This window comes from Cricetulus griseus, chromosome 5 (assembly GCF_003668045.3).
Source record: "Cricetulus griseus strain 17A/GY chromosome 5, alternate assembly CriGri-PICRH-1.0, whole genome shotgun sequence".
Lineage (NCBI taxonomy): Eukaryota > Metazoa > Chordata > Mammalia > Rodentia > Cricetidae > Cricetulus > Cricetulus griseus.
Window position 1 is genome coordinate 30147027 of NC_048598.1, and position 21813 is coordinate 30168839.

Sequence of the window (21813 nt, forward strand, 5' to 3'; positions counted from 1 at the left end):
TTCAATGGGTATTACTTTTTTTTAATAAGCAGAGCCCACATTATATAATTTGTTACAAGGAATAAAGAGGGACAATAATTCAAGACAGCACCAGAAAGCTTTTTCAGTCATAAAATAACTGAAGGACAAACATCTTCCCCTAAGCCCTTGGTTAAACGTTTCCTTCTGCTCTCTGTTCTACCATCCAGATCAGCCCGCTGCCCTTAAGTGTTATACTGGTTAGGTTCGAGGTCTTTTGGCTTGCTGTAATAATGGAATGAAGGTCCCTAGTTTAGCTAAGGAACCTAGACAAGTCTTCTTTAATTTCAGCTTCATCCCAAGGCCCATGAATATTTTCCTTAAAAAGCTGCAGACGAATGAGGTAGTAAGGGCAGAGACACGAAATGGAAATCAGCAGAAGGGCAAAGAGTATGGCTCCCACACCACTAATGGACAAAAGACCCCCAAAAGCTGAAAATGCAAAAAGCAGAGTGACCCCTACATAACTTCGGGGGGTATATGCCTTCAGTTTCTTCTGTAACATGGGCCACAGTGCAAAAATCTGGATGGCAAATGTCACCATAATGAAGGCATGCAGTGACCGGGGGAGACGAGAGGCCAGGCAAACAGAAGCAAAGATGGCCATGTTCAAGGACAGTGTGCTGGATACAATTGCGGCATTGGCACCATAATCAAAGAAGATGAGATGGCCTAACAGCATAAAAACTGACATGGCGTAGATGGTGTCAGTACTGACAGACTCTGTCAGGGTCTTTAGCACTGGTGAAAAACCATAAGTGAATGTAATGAAGACCAGAGTACTCTTCAGGTCAGCCCATCGGGTCCGCCCACTCTTCTTCCGTCCATCACCTCCATCGATGAGATCAAATAAAACATACCCAATCAATGAAGATGCCAGTCCAGTCCCAAAAAGCCACTGGGGGGCCAGAAGACCCTCATCCATGTACCACCAGATCACTACAAAAACACAGACACTACAGAGCTGCTGCACCACCACACTGGACTCAAATACCACAGCCCAGTATTGGTATTTCCGGGCATAGATGTTTTTCCGGAGTTCTTCCAGGAATCTTTGATCAACATAATTATCGGGGAAGGGCTGCCGTTCATATAAAACCTTCTGCCACTTGACTTCTGTGGTGTCCGTTAGGTGTTGAGCACACATTATCTCATCCTTCCCTTAAATCCAGGCTGGTCGGATCTCCCTCAGAGAAGTCCACACAATTCTCCTTCTTGATACAGTTACAAATTAGGACCTCTATGGAAATGCCATGTTGATACCTTCCAGATGTTTCCTTGTTTACAAAGGCTGCAACCCAGGCTAGCTAGGCCTGCAGCAGATGAGGTGTTCTGTGAGGCAGGACAACACAGCTAAATTCTTAGAAAAAGAGAGATCTGTGAATATATGAAAGCTCGAAAAGGTCATGGTAGGACTATGTTATAATACAAAACAACTCAGTTTAATGAAAGCCTAAATCAATTGTGCGAAGTGACATAATTTGAGACATTTAAAATATAATATTAACAATTCATATCTGCATGACATCACTGACTCAGAATGCTAAATATCTTACACAACATTACAAGTTAGTACCTGTCCCACTTTACCTAGTAAGACAATTGAGTTTCACACTGGTTGGGTATTTATGTCCCAGGGTAACAATGGAGCCAGAACTCCAACAAAATCTAGTATCAAAGTTTGTGCTTCTCATTATCTTCCTTAAAGCCAGTCAACTTTGGCGTTCTCACACCTAAGGTATGTACTATTTTTGCATGTTTGTATTTGCAACATACGCAAATATAGGAACACAATCCATAGCTGTTACAAGGTTCCCAAAGGCATCGAATTAAGTTCTAGATCTCATGACAACAATAATCTGCACAATACAGAAGGGCGTGATAGCTACAGTTTTAGCCCAAACCAAGAACTCAAGCCTTCTTTGTTCATTAACTAAGCTTACCACCCTCTACAGTGATTTATCATTCTAATTAAATGAAACAGCAAAACTCCAGTGCGGGATAGATAACCATTCCATTTTCAGAAGGGAAAACTCAGAGTCAGAAACACGAAGGTCATTAAGTAAAACTGAGGAGGAAAAAAACTCCCCGCTGGACCTTTCTTTATTCTACGGAGGCCAGGATAGGCTGGCAGACACCCTAGAGTCTACCCTCACGCACAGGGACCTCTGGATTTGAAAGGTCCGCGTCAGCGGACAGGGAAGGGTCCGGTCTTGTGCTGTCACTCACCCAGCCGGCCTGCCCCGCCCGCCGCCGCCGCCTGTCTCCCACCCAGCCTTAGCTCAGCGGTACCAGCCAGACAGGAAGGATGCCGGAACCCACCTGCACCGAGCTCTTAGGGGTGCACGACTGAGAAGGGCAGCCGCCCAGCGATTTCTACATCCGGGGCGCGGGGTTGGAGGGTACCGCTGTGAAGGAGCACTTCCGGCTCTGCACCACTCCGCCGCCAAAGCGGCGCTCACGGAGACAGCACACCGCGAGGTCGCTGCTGCCCTCTACTGGCTGCTTCTCTCCCGGAGATCGGCTCAAAGTGCGATCTCTGCTCCTGGAAGAAAAGGAAGCTCCTCCAGGGTTCAAAGGGAGGAGAAGGCAGGAATAGATTCTGAGCTGGTGGAAGAGTGGTAGCAGCTGCAGATGTTGAGCTTATGTTATTGTCAGGCCCTCAGCTAAGGGACTTCTCTTGCGTTCCAGCCTTCAGAGGTGCCAACCCAGGCTTCTAGTGCTGCATTAACTACACAGAGGAAACAAAAACAACTGTATAGATCTCATGGCGCTTTCTGGGCATTGGCTTCCACAGAGACGATGTGATCACAAGTTTATATTTGTCCAAAGTCAGGCAGCTGTATACTGATTGCAACTAGATCAAATGTCCAAATGTGGATGGCTCTACAACTCGATTCTTTCCCAGAGTTTGCCACCCAAAGAGAGTGAGGAGGGTGGAGGCCCTTGGGTCTGAAAACATGGCTAGAGGATTGGGACAAGAGATGGCTGGTTTTCAGCTGAGCTCATGGAAATATTACAGAATTTAGAAATAGACGTTAAGTACAAAGAACTGAAAATATGTAGAATATGGGATATAGTGGACACAAAAGTCAGAAAGCATGAACCCATTTATTAGCAGTGTCGCTTAGAAGAACTTACACTGTCGTCACTTTGAACTCTTCGTTTAAAAACCAGAGGAGGCACGTATTTGTTCTTGGCCACTTTATGGGACGGTTGAAAGACTCACATGTACAAATTTTTGTAGAGGTGATTGCTATGTGATAGCTAATAACTTACTTTGGTTATCACAGAACTAGCACTAGTCAAGTGTTTAACTCTGTTTTAATGTTTCATTTTAAATTTTATCTACACATGTGTCCATATGTAAGTATGTGCTCCTGAAAGCAGGTACCTGTGGGGGCCATAAGAGGGGGTGCTAAGTCCCCTGCAACTATAGTTAACAGGTAGCTGTGAATGGATAGTGCGTGTTATCAACTGAACCTGGATTTTCTCAAAGAGAAGAAAGTGCTTTTAACACTGAGCCATCTCTCCAGTCCTGTGACCCATTTTAACATTTATTTTCATTTTTCATAAGTGTGATAACTTATGCAAAACTATCTCTTTCCCTTTCTCTTTAGGCTTTTGTTCCAAAATTTGACAAGGTTCCTTGGCTTAGTGAGGCCAGCCTGGTAAACAAGCCCTTGGTACTCAGCCTCCCTGGAAGGTAATCCCCCAGCTTCTGAGGACAAAGCGTTTGAGAGAGATCTCAAGGGGGAGAGGTGGGTGTGGTGGGTGGAAAAACCTGGTCAAGTGCACAAAACTCAGAAATGCCCTGGCATTCTCAGACAAAGGTTATGCTGCATGAAGGCCTTGCCAGAGGAGATGAGGCCCGCATAACATTCCTTTCTGCCTCCACTATCCAACCCTAGATACTAGCTCTCAAAACCATTCCATATCTTTCCCTCCCCTGCTTTAGTTTCCAGTCTTCAAATTTCAACTATCAGAAGTCTAGAACCGTGGTAACTAGTTTTAATAGAGTAGTAGCTGCTGTTTTTCACTTGGGACCTTCTCTAGTTTCATTGCCGCCACCCCAGAGCCAATAAAGAACACATTTCTGTTTTTGAAACTTGAGAATTTGTATGTAGAGGGATTTCAGTTTCCACTTAAAATACTTAGGTTCCTCATTACCCCCCTACCCCCATTTAGTAATTAAATTGTCCCTAGGTGTGGTGATAAGTCAATGCTCTGGTGGCGGGGGAGATAGGTTGTGAGTTGATGGAGAGAGGGGAGTAGGGAATTGAGATAAGCAAGGAAGGTCCAAAGACAACTTCATAGGCTTGTCATAGACTGGAAAGGGTTGTTAGAAAAAGCACACTTTCCAAGAGTTTCCTTGCCTGTGGATAATGGTCATGCATTCCTACATCTGTAAGCAGATGACTCCATGAAGGGAACCCCTATTACATTTTTGCTTTGTCTGCACTTTAAAACAATTTTCCACAAGCTGATAGATGGGTTTGTGTATTTTCAAAGCAAACATTCATTTGGTCAGGTGTGTGTGTGTGTGTGTGTGTGTGTGTGTGTGTGTGTGTGTGTTTATCTGGCATGAGCAATCAGGGGTTCAATAAAGTCAAAGGTTTGCTTCAGAAGCAACAAAGTAATACACCTATTAAGAGTTGACAATACCTCAAGAATCATCCTGAGTCATGACAAGCTAACATCTTTTTTAATTGTGCTTATGTCATAAGTCCACATGCTGATGACAGTTAAATGGATGCCACACTGATAAGGCTGGTCAGATGGAGATGGCAAGGAATGGGAAAACTGATCAAAGGTGACATCTTGCCCTCAACCCAAGTCAGTGTTGTCTCAGATGTGTGAGTCTGGGAGCCAAATATGCTGGGTTTCCTAAAATCTTGAAATTTTCAATTGCTAGCACTTGACATCTAATAAGCCAACCCCCACTATCCCATAGTACTCTCTGCCCACTAGATGATGTGCCCCTGAACCCAGATTGTGTTCATCTTGCCTCCAACTCCCCTGTACAAGCCTTTTGGTAAAAAGGTAGAGAACAGAGCCAGGCTCGAGAGAGGCAGGCTTAGCACCCAGCTGAACAGTCATGGTATCTGTTCTTTCAGAGTTAAGACTGGGTATCTGTCAGCAGCAGCTGAAAAGGGATGCTATCATTTCCTCCCTCTGCTGGCCACATTTAGGCTAGTGACGAGAAGTTCCATATGGTAGTAAGTGAAATTCTTCTCAATAAGTGAAATCCTCTAAGACTGAGGAGGCAATCTCAATCCCTGCTTAGAGAAATGAGCCTACTTACCTCACCACACTATGATTGGGCAGGACCTGTGAAGTACCCTCAGCTCTCAGAGGACAGGGCAAGAACAAGTCTTATTGGAAACAGAAAGAGGATAATTGATGTCTAGCCGTTTATAAGGACAGAAACTCTTCATTTGTCCAGAGTTTCAGATGCCAGCATGTTGGTTTGGCAGTAACTTTCCTAAGCCCTTAGGGGACAGTTCAAAACCCTCAAAGTATTACATGCCCTTAGACTAGCAGATCTATTAGAATGGTCTATAGAAGGTAAAGGAATGTTTAGTGAAAAATGTCTCAGGACATCCCAAGTTCAAACAAGCTGTGGAAACACAGCTATAAAGATGCAGGTGAGGCCTATAAGACCCCCAGGAAGTGATGGGGAAGGGAGACCTGTAAGACCTCCAGGAAGTGGTGGGGAAGTGCCTGTACAGAGCCACTTCCTCTCAGAAGCACTCCCCCACCTTGGCTGGACTGTGCTGAAACTACACCCACTGTCCAAAGCTGCTCAGTACACAGAGGTCCTGCTAATGAGTGATTATTGTGTGCTGAAGCAGGACTGACTTCACCCTCATGTCTTTCCTGGTCACTTTTGGGATAATAAATCAGAGGCAGCCTATGGAGGAATTCACACCCGGCCACCTCCCCTGCTTCCTAGGACCCAGGGAAGTGGCATGAGAAGTGTAACAATAAATACTCTATGTAAACCACACTCCTTTCACACGAACAATGAACAATGGAATCCCTTCTCACTAAAGAGGAGAGGTGTTCTTGGCAGAGGATCAGCACTCCCTGTTTCCATCCCTTAGATGGCAGGGGCATGCCCAGTGTCTCACCACCCCGACACCAGGGCTTCAGCCCCTAATACTTCAACTAAATGAACTTCAGTGGGAGAGTAGGTTATCCTGTGGAGACAACTAGTGTTACCCTGTCACATCTCCATGCCAACTGATAACTGGGAAGAATGTTCCAATGAAAGATAGTTTGGAAGAAAGAAGTAAGTTGTTGGAGTGTGCAGGGGCATAAAGTCCAGGAAACCCAGCCAGGTATCAAAGGAAGGGTTCTTGGTCATTGTTAAAGACTTCACATCCATGCAGACACTTTGAAGAAGAAACCTAAGTTACAGTTCATTCTGTGCACTTTGGCTTCCAGGGGTAATCTTTCCCCCTGATTTATTTGTATCTCATCAAGGACTGTCATTGGTTACTTAAAAAAAAAAAAGAAGAAGAAGCGAGAAGCTAAAGTGACCTAAGAGCATATGTGGGAGCCCACATGGCCTGAGCTATGCAGAACTGCAGAATTGGAGCAGGAGACAGTACAAGTCCCCAGGACTTGTCTCCAAAACAGCTGGGGCCTGCGTCTCCACGCCAAGGGCTTTCTAACTTGTTTTTGCTTTGATCACTTAGATATCCCGCCTCTGCCACTATTCTGACTTTACCTAGGAAGGACATGGATTTGCAGAATTTCCTTCAAGTTCCAGATGCTATGTCAAAGGTACTCAGAATGTTTTCACTAAATCCCTCTGTGAATTGTCTTGCCTCAAGAGAGCAGAATGTTTTGTGAACACTGTATCTGTTCCTTTGCCCCTAATATAGAATATGAATGTATTTCCTATCTCCTTAACATGAGTCTGTGCCTGGCACATCACCGGTGTTTAATTAATATTTATTTGTTTAATTAAATGAATTTGTATCACCACAAATAAAACCAGGTTTTATTTGTTCTTACCCTGACTCAAGTATTTTAGTACTCCAGTATGTTATAACTAAAAATAAATAATGTTAGAAATACCAAAAAGGGAAAACAGAAGTTAATTATGGAAGAGTCTGCCAGAAGGATCTCAGAGACAGCGTGTAGCTAGATGGGTCCTGGTTTCTAGAGACACTAACCCAGCCTCTTCCAGGCCCTCAGGAATTACTTTGTCTTCCACAAACAAATCCCTGCACCTGTGGAGCTTCCATTTAAAACTCCCGCCCTTCCCCTCCAGCTCACAGAAATCCGAAACAGCTGGTTGCTGGTGGCACAGAGGCATCTAAGCTAAGGTGCCTGAGCTGTCAGCACTTGTAGAGGGAGGGAGGGAAGGACCCACCTGGGGATAATAGGAATTCCTTCACTGTAAACCTGCAGGCATCTTCAGGACTATTGCAAGGCAGTACCAGAAGGAGTGCCCACAGCACTTGGCCCAGTGCCAACCCTTAGTGAGCCGTGAGCAACAGTTATTAGGAGCACTCTTGTCAGTCCACGTAATGCTAACTGAACCCTTTTCATTTATTCTAACGTGATACAGAAAAGAGTAGCTCATTTCCAGCCCACAGACACGAAACAGGGCAGGCAAAATGAGATGAGACTGGTGACGCTCACAGAAATATCAGAGGGGGGCAAAGTGCTTGAGAAGGTGGGAGGGAAAGTCACTCCAGGCTGGGGGCTGGGGAGGAGGGGAGGAGGAAGTAGCACCTGCATGGCTTGAAGGTAACACATTTACACCTGTAATTCAGAGCCAGCTTGGAGAAAGAACAAAAGAGACTCGGGTAAAGGAAGGAATATTAGATAGATGTGGCGCCCAAGAGTACAGGAAACGCTTGAAGAACACCCAAGGGTCAGAGAGCGCTTCGTGAAAGGGGAGCAAGCCTGCTGCACCCAGCCAGAGCACAGCGAGCCCACAAAACCACGAACTGTGAGCAGACATACCAGTTTCAGCACACAGGTGTTGGGGTCCAAGCTGTGCTAAGAGCTTGCTTAGTTAGTCCCCCTCACACCCTGGACAAGCAAGCAAGGCTACCATGACATGTATTAGGTGAGGGGGAAAGAGAAGAGAGGAGAGACTAATCACAGACAAGAAGCTTTCAGTCACCAAAATCTAAACTATCTAGACAAGCTCTCACATCTGCTGCCAACTGCCTGCTCCCCGAGATTTGCTCTGCGACTCAGTACTCTGTGGCAGCCCAGACCCTGACACCAAAGCACCCCGTGGCTGCAGCAGAGGCTTTTTCCTAAAGACCTCTGGAGGCCTCCTCCTTGCAGTGCTTAGCATTTTGTGACTGTAATGCTGGTGGCTGGCCGCTAGAGGATGGTTAGGAGCAACAGCCTCCAGCAGCCTGACCAATAAATAATAGGTTTGAGAGAGCAGTCTCTGGATAGACCTAAGAGGAAACACAAATGCACTGCTCCTGCAAGAATAGAAAGCCACGTCCTTCAGCCTCATCTTCATCTTACTAGGGTCTGCTCCTCCACTGCTGTGTGTGAGAGAGAATCACCCTTGTAGGTGGGAAGGGTCTCTGGGCAATCTAGGATGCTTGTTCTGTTAGGCACCACGCTGTGGCTCAAGTCAGACACTTAACTGTCAAAACAGCCCTCCAGAGAATGCTATGAACTATGAATCCTTGCCACATGTATGCCGTGAGGTAAATGCAGGCTCGACAGCTGCTCCTTTCCAGAAAGAAAGTATGTCGTGCCTCAAAGGACTGGAATGTTATGTGGACACTGTATCTTCTTTATCCCTCAACCAGGGGATCTGCCACGAAACTACTAATCATTGTGACCAACCAGAGGCCCTGGACACCATATAGGTGCAAAGGTCCTGACACCTGGCTCCCTTCCTCTTCACCATCAACAGTCAAAGGGCACAATTTGAACTCTCACATTCCACAGTAGCATTCCTCACTTGCCCAGGGAGGGCCGGCCGGCCATGCAGCAGCTGCAGGTACAAATGTGCCTGAAGCAGACAGAGGGCGAAGAAAGACAAGGATCTGGGAGAGAGAGGCAGACAGTAAGAATAGGATGCATGGAGACATGGGGCTCTAAAACAATACCCAGGAGGCAGGGGGTGGGGTGGGGGAGTGGATAATGGGAAAGCTTTTGAATGAAGGCAAGGAAGAAGCATAAACATTCCCTGTTTACTGGGCAGAATTTTCACTAGCCACACTCTCACCTAGCGTTTTGCTTCATGGGGATTCCAGAAGGTTACTTATTCTACACGGAGGGAGAAGTGCGTGAGTTACCTGGAGAAGGCACCCAGAGGCTCTAAACCTCCTTTGCCAACCCTTGGGCTGAGTAGGAGCAGCCAGGACTTGCAGGGCACATACTGATTAGGCTCTCTCAATACCAGCGGCTTGCCTCTCTCTTTGACTTTTTGGATCTAATGAAGTCAGATTAAACATGACAGTATTATTTATTTTGCTTTCAGCAAACCTGTAACAAAAAGCTTTGGCTGAAGACATTGTTCAATATCAGAGGGCCAGCTGGGAAACAATAAAAGATGAATCCCATTTTCTCACCACTAAGAACTCTTTAGCTAATTATCTCTCCGTGATTCTAAATTTTGAAAGTTATCACCACCAAAGAGACTACCTCATATGGTCCTAAGTCTTTTTCCTGTTCATATTTCTCAAATATACACAATTATAAAAAACCTTCAGAATAATGAATATGATTGTTGTAGAATGATTATGGACACAGAATATACATTTAATAAGTCTGGATAGTACATGCCTGGCTCTTTTGTGTATAATAGTTTTCCTAGTGAAGAGTAGGGGAACTTTGGGACTTATCCTTTAATGGAAATCATTGATATTTTCAGATATAGAAGGGTGTAGTTATTTCATGTGTGTTCTGGAACAGTGAACTGACTAACCTATCAGTCTTTAAAGGTAGAGGGATAATCATGCCCTCAAGTAGACTCTAAGGATCCACTTTTACCCTGAGGGGGAAAAAATCATCCGTCTTTGACCCTTTTATAAAAACAAAACAAGACAAAAAAAATCTCAATCACTGAATCTAAGTGGATGAGTTACCAGATAAGTCTCTTAGCCTTTCTGGACTACTGTTTCCTCACTGGGTTAATTGAGAAAGGAAACCAGAAAGGTCCCTGTCAGCTAAGTCAGGAGTAGAACCCAGGAAAGGAATAGATGTAGTGAAGGGCAAACCGGACATAGGCAAATTATCATTATATTGAAATCAAGCTCATCTTGTCTATTTTTAAAATCACCATCTGGTACTTACATTTTCAGTTTTGTTATGTAAACAGGTATGTGTGTGTGTGCGTGTGTGTGTGTGTGTGTGTGTGTGTGTGTGTGTGTGTGCATGTACATGTGTGTTGGAGGTGGGGTGGGTGTGTAAGGGTGGGAAGAATGAAATACACTTCAAGTTCTTTATCAAGCATTTTAGAAAGCCAAAATCTTGGGCCATGAGCCAGCTCTTTGCAATCTGAGAAAATACTGTCCTAAAATAAGAACTTGCAGTTGTAAAGCATGAGGAGTCTTCAACACCTGGAGACTGCTTGACATCTGGTTACACCTCTGCTAGACTTTCTACAGGTTGCTGTAACCCTCCTGTCACTACTATCAGCTGTCTCAAGGACGGGTGCTTAGAAAATAAGAGACACATTAATGTTCCAGTGTGTCTCACTGGAGAGATGATATCACCAGGAGCTTGGCAGTGAGCCTGGCCAGTTTCTCTCCATTGCTGCTGCTGGGGCTATGCCAGCCATAGGGAAAGACAGCAAGGTGGGATTGGTACAGGTCAAAAAGACCTTAGTTCCATGGCTGAGAAAGAAAGCATGAGCAGAGGAAAGGAGCCCTCTCAAACATGGAATCCGGAAGGATTTACATCCACTTCAGATTTGTAGATTGCAGTTGCCTCCTGTAACTCTAAGCCTACTTACCCCCCAAATAAAGAAGAATGGAGCACCTCTTCTTGGAAGATTTCTGTAATACAATGTTATAACAGCAATCTTTGTGAATATGTCTATATTTGCATCTGTTAATTCAAATAACTCACCATGATTCATTTATTCACTATTTGTTAAATTGTGGACCTGTGCCCATTACAGGCTCTAGAAACACAACATTTGAGGCATAGTTCTTGCAGTTAAGTAACTCTTAGCTGGTGGTAGAAACAAAAAGATTGTTTTGAATAAATCATAAACTGCAAAGAAAGTTTTAAGGAGTCTATAATAGAATAGAGAGGTGGACATCCAACTCAATCTAAGAGGGTGGTATAAGTCAGAAGAAGGAAGCAGGTTTTCTGAGAAAGTGTTGTCAACTGGTCAGAATCTAGAATCACCCTGGAGACCAGCCTTTGCCCATTGTGTCAATAAAGATGGGGAGACCTGCTGATTGTGGGTGGCACTATTCCCCAATTGTGGTGTGACACTATTCTCTGAGGAGGGGATCCTGAACTGAGCACTGCATGCAAGCATTTACTGAGCTCTGCTTCTTGATGATCAATGCAGTGTCCCCAACTGCTTAAAGTCCCTGTCAACTTGACTTCTCTGCCATGGTTGACTGTACCTTAGAACTGTGAGCCAGAGGAAAGTCTTAAGTCATTTTGGTCAGTGTGTTTTATCACATCAACAGGGTGAAAAGATTCGTCTTAAAGGATAATGAGTTAACAAGGACAGGCTAAGAATCTTGAGCATGTTTTATCCTTCTGATGCCAAAGGATGGTAGCCACCATTGTTCTTGATCTGTATTAAGAATTGCCAGAGTGGTTAGTAACTGCAACTTGGGGATTTCACTAATGTATTTGCCCCTTGTTTTGTGGCAAACTCTGATCCTAACCCATGAAAGTATTCTAGTAGTATTTTATGAGGAACTCAGAAGTCCTTAAATGTGGAAGAACTGATTACATAGAAGAATAATATGCACACACCTCTGCTACAAGTGAGCCCAAGGGTTTGCTACCCTCCATCCAAATCTTTTTACCTCTGAAACTCACCACCAAAGGCCCTTCTAGGAATGCTTTCTTTATTCCTACACTGACAAGTAGTCCCTGTCTCCTTTCTAAGGTCCCAGAGGTATCATTGATGCTTTCAGTGACAGTTTTTGAGGGGTAACTGAGTCTCAAGACCTCAAAACCATGGGAAATGGATTGAGGAGCCTGAGCTACAGGGTAGGCCACCCCCAGAGTGCCTGAGAAGACATGGCAGAGAGTTGACTCAGCTCAAAGCCAAGGAGCATGCACAGAGAGCTTACTCTCAAGTCCCTCTTCTCATCTCATTTAAGCCCTTCTCCCCCAGGCAACCAGGATGCTCTCACCATCAGAGGGGGATATGATTAGTTCTTCTCCCAGGTTATTGCTTGGTCCTTCTCCCAGGATGCCTTCCCTTTCTCTCATTTATCAGAGAAGTGCCTATCTACGCATCTCTTGACATCTTCCTCCTTTCAGACCCTCCTCTCTGTTCATTACTCCCAGTGAACTCAGCAATGCCCACCAGCATCACTGGGGCCTCCAGCAGTTGTTTCTGTCATAGCATCTTCAGCACTGTTAGTCCAAATCTGAAGTAACCCCACAGAAGTTTGTGTTTCCATAACTTCATCTGCAGCTTATGGCATCATAGGGAAGGCTGTAGGGCCTTGAAAAAGTCAGAGCACTTGGGACTGGACTTTGAGAGTTATACCTGCCCCTGGTTCTGCACGAGTTATCTACTTCCTGGCCCAGTGTCGTGTGAACATGAAGCCATCCTCTGTAACGATAACTCTTTCTGCCAGCCGCCTGTGTTCTGCTGCCACCTTTGGGCCTCCAAATAATGGAGATTAATATTAGTTACAATGCTGCTGGCCAATGACTAGGATTTCTTATTTGCTAGCTTTGTCTTAAGTATCAACCATAATCACTAATCTATATATTTTATAAAGACTTATCTTATCCAGGATGTCACTGGCATGTGTCCTCTCTTCCTCGGGATCACATGGCAACTCTCCTCTTTACTACATTTCCCAGAATCCTCCTCAAATCCTAACCCCACCTATCATGCTTCCCTATTGGCCAACAGTGCTTTATTTATCAACCACTAAGACAAACATATACACAGAAGGACTTCCCCCATCATCTCCTCTTTTCTGTCTAAATAAAAAGGATTTTAACATTAACATAGTAAAATATATAACAAAACAGTTATCAAGTAAGAACTATAGTTACAATATTTAGTTCATTAACATTTAGCAAGATCTTAAAGAAAATATTCTATCATCTATCTTTGTGAGTCTAAAGTCTTATATATAGCTTATCTTTTATAATAACTAAAGAAAACTATAACCATAACTATCTGTCTTCAACTCCATCAAAGACCACAGAAGGATAATATATAAACTCTAGATATGACGGAGACATCTCACTACCTGGACAGTCACCCAAAGTTCCTCTGTAATGTTGGGGCATGCATCTTCAGCCTATAAGCCACAGTGTGTCTGGCATACTTCTCAGTGAAACAGGACATTTTAAACTGTCCACCTGTATTGGCAGTTTGACAGTCATTTTTCTGTGTGTCCTGTAGATTGTCTGGAAGACTCTTCCATGAAGTAGGAACCCTTTAGGACTGTCTTGTTTTGCAAGTTCAGCAGTCACTTTCCTGTGGGTCCTGCATGTCCAGTTTATCAAACAGTCCAGGCAAGAGCTGTTTCTTGCCCAAATGGCTAATCTTGCCATGTTGAAGGCAAATTCCATATTGAGTTTCTTAGATGCCCAGCCTCCTTTCTGACATAATTGTGCCAGGAGCAGTTGTGTCTCACTGTCATGAAAAACCATAAATGATTTAAATGTCTTATTCTATAGGTCTTTGAAAGGTTTGAAGAATGTCTATCCATCTCAAATACAATCTCTGTATATCTAGAAAACCTAACAAACCTAACTGTAAATTTTGACTATTATCCCTGACTATATACAATCTGTATTTAATTATGCATTACATTTTAAAAGATCTGTATAAACACAATACCCAAACAAAAAGAGAAATATACATATCACAAAATGACCTTAAAGTTATATCAATAAATGAAAATCCATACCAATGCAAAGTATTCATTTCTATATCCTATACCCCTGTTTTCCTTTAAAAGGAGATTGACTGTCATTATTACCATTTATAACCAATGCCATTTAAATGAAAACAAACATTATAAACAATATTTGGGAATTTGGGCATTGTTCATTCCAAACTTCTTCCTCCTGGTTGGGGGCAATGTCCATACCATGGGGATCATAATAAAACACAGAAACCTGGCCAGGTCCTTGTTTTTGTAGTCTGTAAGGCTGTATCGTCTTAGCTGTTTTAAATGTTGGATCACTTGGGACACTGTTTCAGGGGGTCTTGCTTCATTAAACCATATTAGTCTGGAAGGAATCCATAGCTTTATACTTTCTGTGGAAACATAAGCAAAAACTCTTTTCCCAAGTAACCTGTCCTTATTTTTAAATTTAGAAGTCAAAGCATTTTAAAATATGTAACTTGGATTAATTTAACAGCACCTATAATCAAATGTATTTTAGCAGCTGTAGCTCTTTCCTCAGCAATCAAACAATTTAAAGATAACGTTATAACATATAGTATCCAGACTCTATGAGTATTTTCCATCTTTACCTGGCTTTTTATTATTCTATTTCTTTTACTCTCTTTTTTTCTTTTTTCTTGAGACAAGGTTTCTCTGTGGAAATTTGACTGCCTCTGCTTCTGGAGTGCTGGGATTAAAGGCGCATGTCAGTATACCCAGCTACTCATTATTTTTTTATTTTCTCTCCCATATCTATGTATATTTTTTCTTTAATGTAAATCCATATCTTTTTCTAATCACACCATTCTTATGTGCTCGCTAACAGCCATGGTTTTGGCCACTATGTAAATGAGGAAACTGCTCTTAAAAGGAGTCAAGGCATGTCTCTTAATGCCTGGGAAACAGAGCTAATCCAAGAAAATGCTGCTATCAAGAAACTGTGCTTGCCTCATTTCTTTTTGTTTCTAAAATCCCTTTTAAGTTTTTGTGAAGTTTTTATGTGGAAGATCGTAAAACCACATGTGCACCATTTGTAACGATAACTCTTTTCGACAGCCACCTGAGTTTTGCCACCACGTTATGGCCCCCAAATAACATACAGAGATTAACATTAGTTACAATGCTGGTGGCCAATGACTACGATTTCTTATTTGCTAGCTCTGTCTTAAGTATCAACCACAACCATTAATCTATCTATTTTATAAAGACTTATCAAGGACGCCAGTGGCATGCATCCTCTCTTCCCTGGGATCACATGGCAATTCTCCTGTTTACTACATTTCCCAGAATCCTCCTCAAATCCTAGCCCCACCTATCTTGCTTCCCTATTGCCCAACAGAGCTTTATTTATCAACCAAAAAGACAAACATATACGCAGAAGGACTTCCCCCATCAACCCTCTCTTGCTGCCATGGTCCAAATGGCTCTCTTCTGCTTCCCTCACATGACAGACTGAAATCCCCAAATTTATAAGCCAGAATAAACCTTTTCCTTACCCATTTCTTCTGGGTATTTTGTCACAGCACAGTGAAAGGCAGTTAATACAAAGCCTTGCTTGTGGGATTCAGATTGGTGGATGGTGAACAGCTTGATGTGAGAAGCTGTGTCTGGTTTATCTCGGTGTACCTAAAGAATAGCAAATTTGTATTCTCTTCATATCTTCCTAAGAAATGTGGTGCCCACAATAAATACTGGTTGTTAAATTATTAAATCTACCCATTTGCACTCATGCAAACCCACAACTCTAATAGTGAATTGATTCTTCCTCATGTCCTATAAAGATGAAGCATAGTTTAAATGTTTGTCAGAAGAATTCAACTTTTGTCAGTAGTATTCAGTCTTGAAACTCCTAACACCATGTATCCATCAGGATGAAACTTGCAGATCAATGTGGCAAAGGTCACCTTTGCTGCACACTAATCATGCTGGGTAGACGTGTTCAGCCTCTCCTGTCTCCCACATATCCTTAGGACAACAGGAATGAGTCAGGGCATACTTGAGCCAACTGGAAGGAGAGCGCTTAAGCTGTTACTCCTTACTGGCTTGTCACTGTGGTGCTCTTCTTGCCTATGTTCTATACTTTCTGTGGGTGAATCAGATTACCCCGATGTCAGCATGCATCAAAAGGTGCTAGATTGAATCTGCAAATGTAATTTGAGATTCAAGTTCTCATCCACCTCCTAAAGAAACCTCAGGCAGACATGTATGCTAGAGCCCTCTGTTCCAGGTGTAAATAAATGCTCTGAGGCTCTCTCGCATTTTGCAAAAATGAAGTCAGAAAGAAAGCAGACTTTACAGTGAATAGAAGGATGCCCCATCCTCCTTCCATTAGCTTTTCCTTTGCCTGGCTGGCACAGCCTTTCTTCCCCAAAGGAGGGGGCTCACAAGAGATTTACCGGCTCTAGATCAGCTGTGGCTTAATGCGTGATGCACAGAAAGACCCACAGGAAGGTTTTCATTGAGTCAGAAGTTCCCAGGCCATTTGGTGGAGCTCATTTGAAAAATGGGGGAAATGTGCTGTGTACAGGGAAATACAGCCCTTCTGCCATGTGTGCATAGGCTAAAAGGCAGAGATCCTGCTGCATTTTAGTTCCTCCTCCCCTATGCCAGCTATCCTTACATTTCTGTCACTGTATACAGTGGCCCCAAGGCCAGTACTACCTTGTCTGGCGTCGGTCCCTCCTGCTTAATCCCTTTCAGAACCTATAAATGCAGCAAATCCCAGATTCAGCAGCTACTCTGCAAAGCTAAAATCAGATTATCCATTTCATCTTTATGGAAGGAAAAGTTTCTCTCCCTCCCCGACCCCCATTTTTAACTCTTTCCTGCCCTGGGTATCTATCTTATCCTCTTCTCACCCATCTCTATCCCCTCTCCCCATAGGCCAGAAAGAACGGGCATGAAAATCTGTTACCCAGGAACAAGCAACTATACTCCACGTATCGAGAAGTGAAAACGGTAGGCAAAGGGGCAACAGACAGGAGGTTTCCAGGTATAGAACCTCCCCTTGCTGCACCGGAGCTCTGTAGGAAGAAGTAGTAATAGAGCCCTTTACAGAGAAGGCTCTGATGGAGCCGGCAAAGGAAGCTCTGGGTCCTGAGAGCAGCATCTACTGATGCAATATAACCAGCTTTCTCCATTCCAAGGAGCAAAACGTGAACCAGGAGGGGTGGGCTGGAGATGGAGAACACAGAGAAATAACTAAAACAATGGGCTGCTGCCCACGAACCACTCTGGGGTTTGTCGATAGCTACACACTTACAGAGAGTGCAGGAGATATGAAGCCTCTTCTCTCACCATGACATCTCTACAACACTCTCTCTCTCTCTCTCTCTCTCTCTCTCTCTCTCTCTCTCTCATACTCACATACATCCTCTCTCTTTCATACTCTCTCTCTCTCACACACACACACACACACTCTCTCATTCTCTCTCTCACACACACTCTCTCTCATACTGTCTCTCTCATGCTCTCTCTCTCACACACACACTCTCTGTCATACTCACACACACACTCTTTCTGTCTCTCTCTCTCTCTCTCTCTCTCTCTCTCTCTCTCTCTCTCTCTCTCTCTCTCTCTCTCACACACACACACACACACACACACACACACACACACACACACACACTCCACACTAATCTTCTCTACCATTACAATTATGAAATAACCTGCTTACTTTGGAGTTTATCATTAATTCAGTGTGAGCCTCGGAAGAGAGCTGGGGAGAGGTAGCCAGAGGTGTCTCTTGGCCTGGATAACTTTAATTTGTAATGGAAAATAGTGGGAAGGAGAAATGTTATGGGAAAAGAAGATTCCCAGGAGATCTGTAAGGAAAAAGGACACGATGCTGCCACATGTCGGAATTGCTGCAGAAAAGAGACCTGTTGTGTGTGTGTGGGGGAATCCCAGGTCAGAATTAGGACATGGGTTAATTTAAGGATTAGGATTAGGGCCTCATGGCTTTTAGGGTTAGAGCAGAGATATGACTTGGCTTAAGGTGATTGAGCTATCTGTTAAGTGCAGGTGATAAAGGACCACCTTAAGTCTGATATCCACTAATTCTCCTTTGATTGGAGAAAGCCAGGGCTAAGGTTATAAGACAAAGGATGAGGGGCACAGGGTAAGGAAGAAGTCTAAACTGAGTAATAAGCGAAGGTGAGTTGAGTGAATTTGTGTGTGGCTAAAGCTGTGGCAGACACTGCCCCTCGGTATTGCCATCTGTTAGTTTTCCACACACCAGGGACCAGTTTTCACATGAGCATTAACTGTGGTCTAGACTGGAATTTCTCCTGCTTTCATTCCTGGAATCACATTTAGAATGCCCTGACCTCGGGGCAAAGCTGGCTATGGCCAACTGGGACACTTGCAACTTTGGAAGCTCCTGTTCCCAAGACCTCTTCCCTGACCTTTGTCCTATCACAGGCCTGACAGGAATAAACCCATAATCCCATGGCTTCACTGCTTGCTACAGATGCCACAGTAACAGTCTTGCAACACAGTAGTGCCTAAGAACTCTTCCCTCCTGCCATCAGAGCTGGCTGAGAAACTACAGAAAGACAGACAGCAAGCCTGAAGTGCTAGCCTCACACTACACAGTATCCACCAAAGGAAGTAACTATTGAGTTTCTGTAGTTTCTCTGTCATCCAACCTTCCCTAACAGCTCATTCAATGAACACAGCAGGGGAGGATGTAAAGACCCCTAGGAATGGAAGAGAACTTTATCAGCATAGCAAAAGGGATCCACCACAAACCCCACATGTAACATCATGCTTTTGCAGCCCCTGGATTCTCAACACAGAAGTTAAAAGTATGCACTGGGAGAAAAGACAGCCTCTTTATTAGCAGTGCTCAGGAAACCAGGCACTCCAAGGGAAAAGAGAAAAAAGTGGCCCCTCTTATCTTACAAAAAGAAAACAAAAAATAGATTAAAGACCTACTAGAAGGAAACAGGAAAAATACTTAAGATGTCCATATAGGCTGTGATTTGGAGGAGGGTGTAAGACAAAGAACATAAAATAAAACAAATATAAATGCATGAGATTATATAACTATACAAGCTTAAAAGATTATATAACTATATGTGAACTAAAAATCTGAACAAAAAAAAAAAAAACAGAGTCAAGAGACACCTATAAAATGGGTGGATTGCAAACCACTCATTTACAATGGGCTTATGTCTAGAATATGTAAGGAACTTAACATTTCAATAATAAAAATCCAATATAAAATGAACAAAGGATATAGGCAGTTGCTTCTCAGGAGGAGAAATTCAAATGATGAGCAAATTATAGGAAACAGATCCTTGCATCACTAGGAAGTAGTGAAGGCAGATCTTGTTCTGATTCGAATAGTTATTACCAAAAAGTCCATAAATAATGAATACTGGCAAAAAATGTGAAAAATAGTGTATAGTTGTGGGAATAGGAATTAGTCATTTTGGAGAACACATAGCATGGTGGTTCCTAAAAAAAAAAAAAAAAAAAAAAACTTAAAACAGAGCTACCATGTAACCCAACCATACCTCTTCTTTTATATAGGCAAAGAAAATTCTATCAGCATATTAAAAAGTCACTTGAACAAGTATACTGATTACTGTATTGTTCACAGTAGCTAAGATATGTATCCAACCTTGAGACCTATAAAGGGATGAAAGGAAAGAGAATGGGTAGTACAGGCATAATGGAATGCTATGCATCAACAAAAAAGATAGCATCTTCTCATTTGCAACAAAATCTTACACAGCCTGATGTCACTGTGCTAGTTAAATGAAATAAGTCAGGTGCAGAAAGACAAATATTACCTATTTTCTCATATGTAAATTTTTAAAAAGCTAGTCAGGATATACAATAGAGATCATAAAGGTTGAGAAGGGTGAAGAGAATAAAGTAAGCTTGAATAATGGGTACCAAAGCATAGATGGAAGTAAGAAGTCCTACAAGTATAAGTCTACAGCACAGTGAGATGACTGCACTTCATGACAACCTATTATTTTATGTACAGTGGAAGCAAGGAACTGGAAAACTCCAAATACAAAGTATTAATTAGGAGAGTAAAGTGTTAAGTATCAAAATTAGCACACTATACTAGATAAACTAGCACAACCACTTGATTGTTGCACTTTAAAAATGTATTTAAGGATAGAGAAATATTTAACTATTCTGATTTGGTCATCACACCATATGCACATATCAAATTGTAACTATAAATATGTACAGTTAAGGTTTAAGAAAATCGATAAAGGTGGGAAAACTGAGTAGATTCATCCAGAAGCAATTTTTCTCAGAAACAAAAATGCCATTGCCAGCAGCTTTGTTCTGTGGAGCCCCTAAACCCCATATTATGCATAAAATACCAGTCAGAGTGAGGGGCTGTAGAATGTGGGTCATGCTACTCTACAAGAAGTAGGAAGTTCCCTGCTCCTCCCTTTGGAGTCAACCATAGATGAAATTTGAGGAAAGACAAGATCTGTTTCTGGAATATTCTCTCTCCTTCTCCCCCTGGGTCCTCACTGAAGCCATTGCTACTCTCACTTCCCCACATATTCCTTGACTCCTAATCATTTTCTTCTTTTTCCTCCTCCATCTTCCCTTAGCCAATGATTCAGGAGAACAATCTGACTAAAAATGCCAGACCATTCAGATAGAGCTGGCATTGAATTTTTCTATTTTCAGGCATCTCTAGAGGTATTGAACACATAACAATTTGCAATTTTATTATACCATGAGTTTAAATCCCAAGTCCCTCAGCGAGTAGGCCAAGAGAACACCTGCACCCATGTGTTTGTAATTGCCATCTCGCCATCACTGGTACCATCATCTTCAGTGGAAGGGTGCTGGAGTGAATGTGTACTCTCGTGAAGGAAGCCAGCCTGTAGTGCTGGGATCAAAGTAGCTCAAGAGTGAGCTAGCTATTTCCTAACTAGAGAAGTTGTGACTCTGCGGATTGTAGCCTGTGAGAAAGGCCCATGCTTTCAAATGTGCTTCACATTGGCATCATTTGCTCACTAATTCTCAAACATACCAGTGTAGAAAATGCCATCTCTTCATGAAGATTCGAGTTTATCAGGAAAGGCAGACACCATTAAGCAAGTAGTGCAGCAACATCTTTGAGTGTTCAGAGAGCAGAGACAGAGAATACCAGGAGCCAGCAGTGTGTGGAAGGCAGTGGTGGCTGCCCTGAGAGTAGAAGCAGGAAGATGCAAAAGGATATGTGAACAGTATCAGACATAACTAGGATTTGCTAATGTCCATTATTTAAATCAGACTATAACAGACAACATACTGAATCAGGGTTTTTCTCCTCAGGTACAGCCAAAAAACTTCACAATCCCAGACTATGAAGAGAAATCATCCTCCCAGAATTCTGTGAATCACAGGTGAGCCAAAGATGTACGCTGGGATCTGCCTTAAGTTCTGGTCCTATCTGTTTGGGATGCAGAATTGGGATTGAAAGGACAGTAAACAGAACACCCTGGGAATGTACTTCATAGTTGTTTTATCTTCTGTTGGAGCCAAGGAGTCTGACTAAATTAAATTATTTCACTTCTTTACACGAATGATTATTTTTAAAAATATTTTATTTATTTATTATGTATACAGCATTCTGCTTCCATGTATATCTGCACACCAGAAGAGGGCACCAGATCTCATAATGGATGGCTGTGAGCCACCATGTGGTTGCTGGGAATTGAACTCAGGACCTCTGGAAGAGCAGTCAGTGCTCTTAACCTCC

The 21813-nt window shown here is 42.9% G+C and overlaps 2 protein-coding genes across 5 annotated transcripts in view; one reads left to right on the plus strand and one right to left on the minus strand.

Moving 5' to 3' along the window:
* Positions 1-2479, minus strand: Pigc (phosphatidylinositol glycan anchor biosynthesis class C). 4 transcript variants are annotated; one of them, XM_027417222.2, is made up of 2 exons: positions 2341-2479; positions 1-1378 (listed from the first exon to the last, which is right to left on the minus strand). In XM_027417222.2, exon 2 carries the CDS (start codon positions 1163-1165, stop codon positions 272-274), a length of 894 nt encoding a protein of 297 aa, XP_027273023.1. In that variant the 5' UTR covers positions 1166-1378; positions 2341-2479; the 3' UTR covers positions 1-271. The 4 variants fall into 4 exon arrangements, with proteins under 4 accessions (XP_027273023.1, XP_027273025.1, XP_027273024.1 ...); XM_027417224.2 differs by having other exon boundaries at positions 1-1371; positions 2341-2440; XM_027417223.2 differs by having other exon boundaries at positions 2248-2387.
* The window catches only part of CUNH1orf105 (chromosome unknown C1orf105 homolog), a 27219-nt gene continuing 6945 nt past the window's right edge, over positions 1540-21813 (plus strand). The window contains exons 1-7 of the mRNA XM_035445819.1: positions 1540-1611; positions 1727-1756; positions 2200-2607; positions 3639-3724; positions 6723-6810; positions 16965-17039; positions 21387-21457. Of these exons, the coding sequence (XP_035301710.1) occupies positions 1540-1611; positions 1727-1756; positions 2200-2607; positions 3639-3724; positions 6723-6810; positions 16965-17039; positions 21387-21457 (830 nt within the window). The remainder of the gene's footprint in view (positions 1612-1726; positions 1757-2199; positions 2608-3638; positions 3725-6722; positions 6811-16964; positions 17040-21386; positions 21458-21813) is intronic.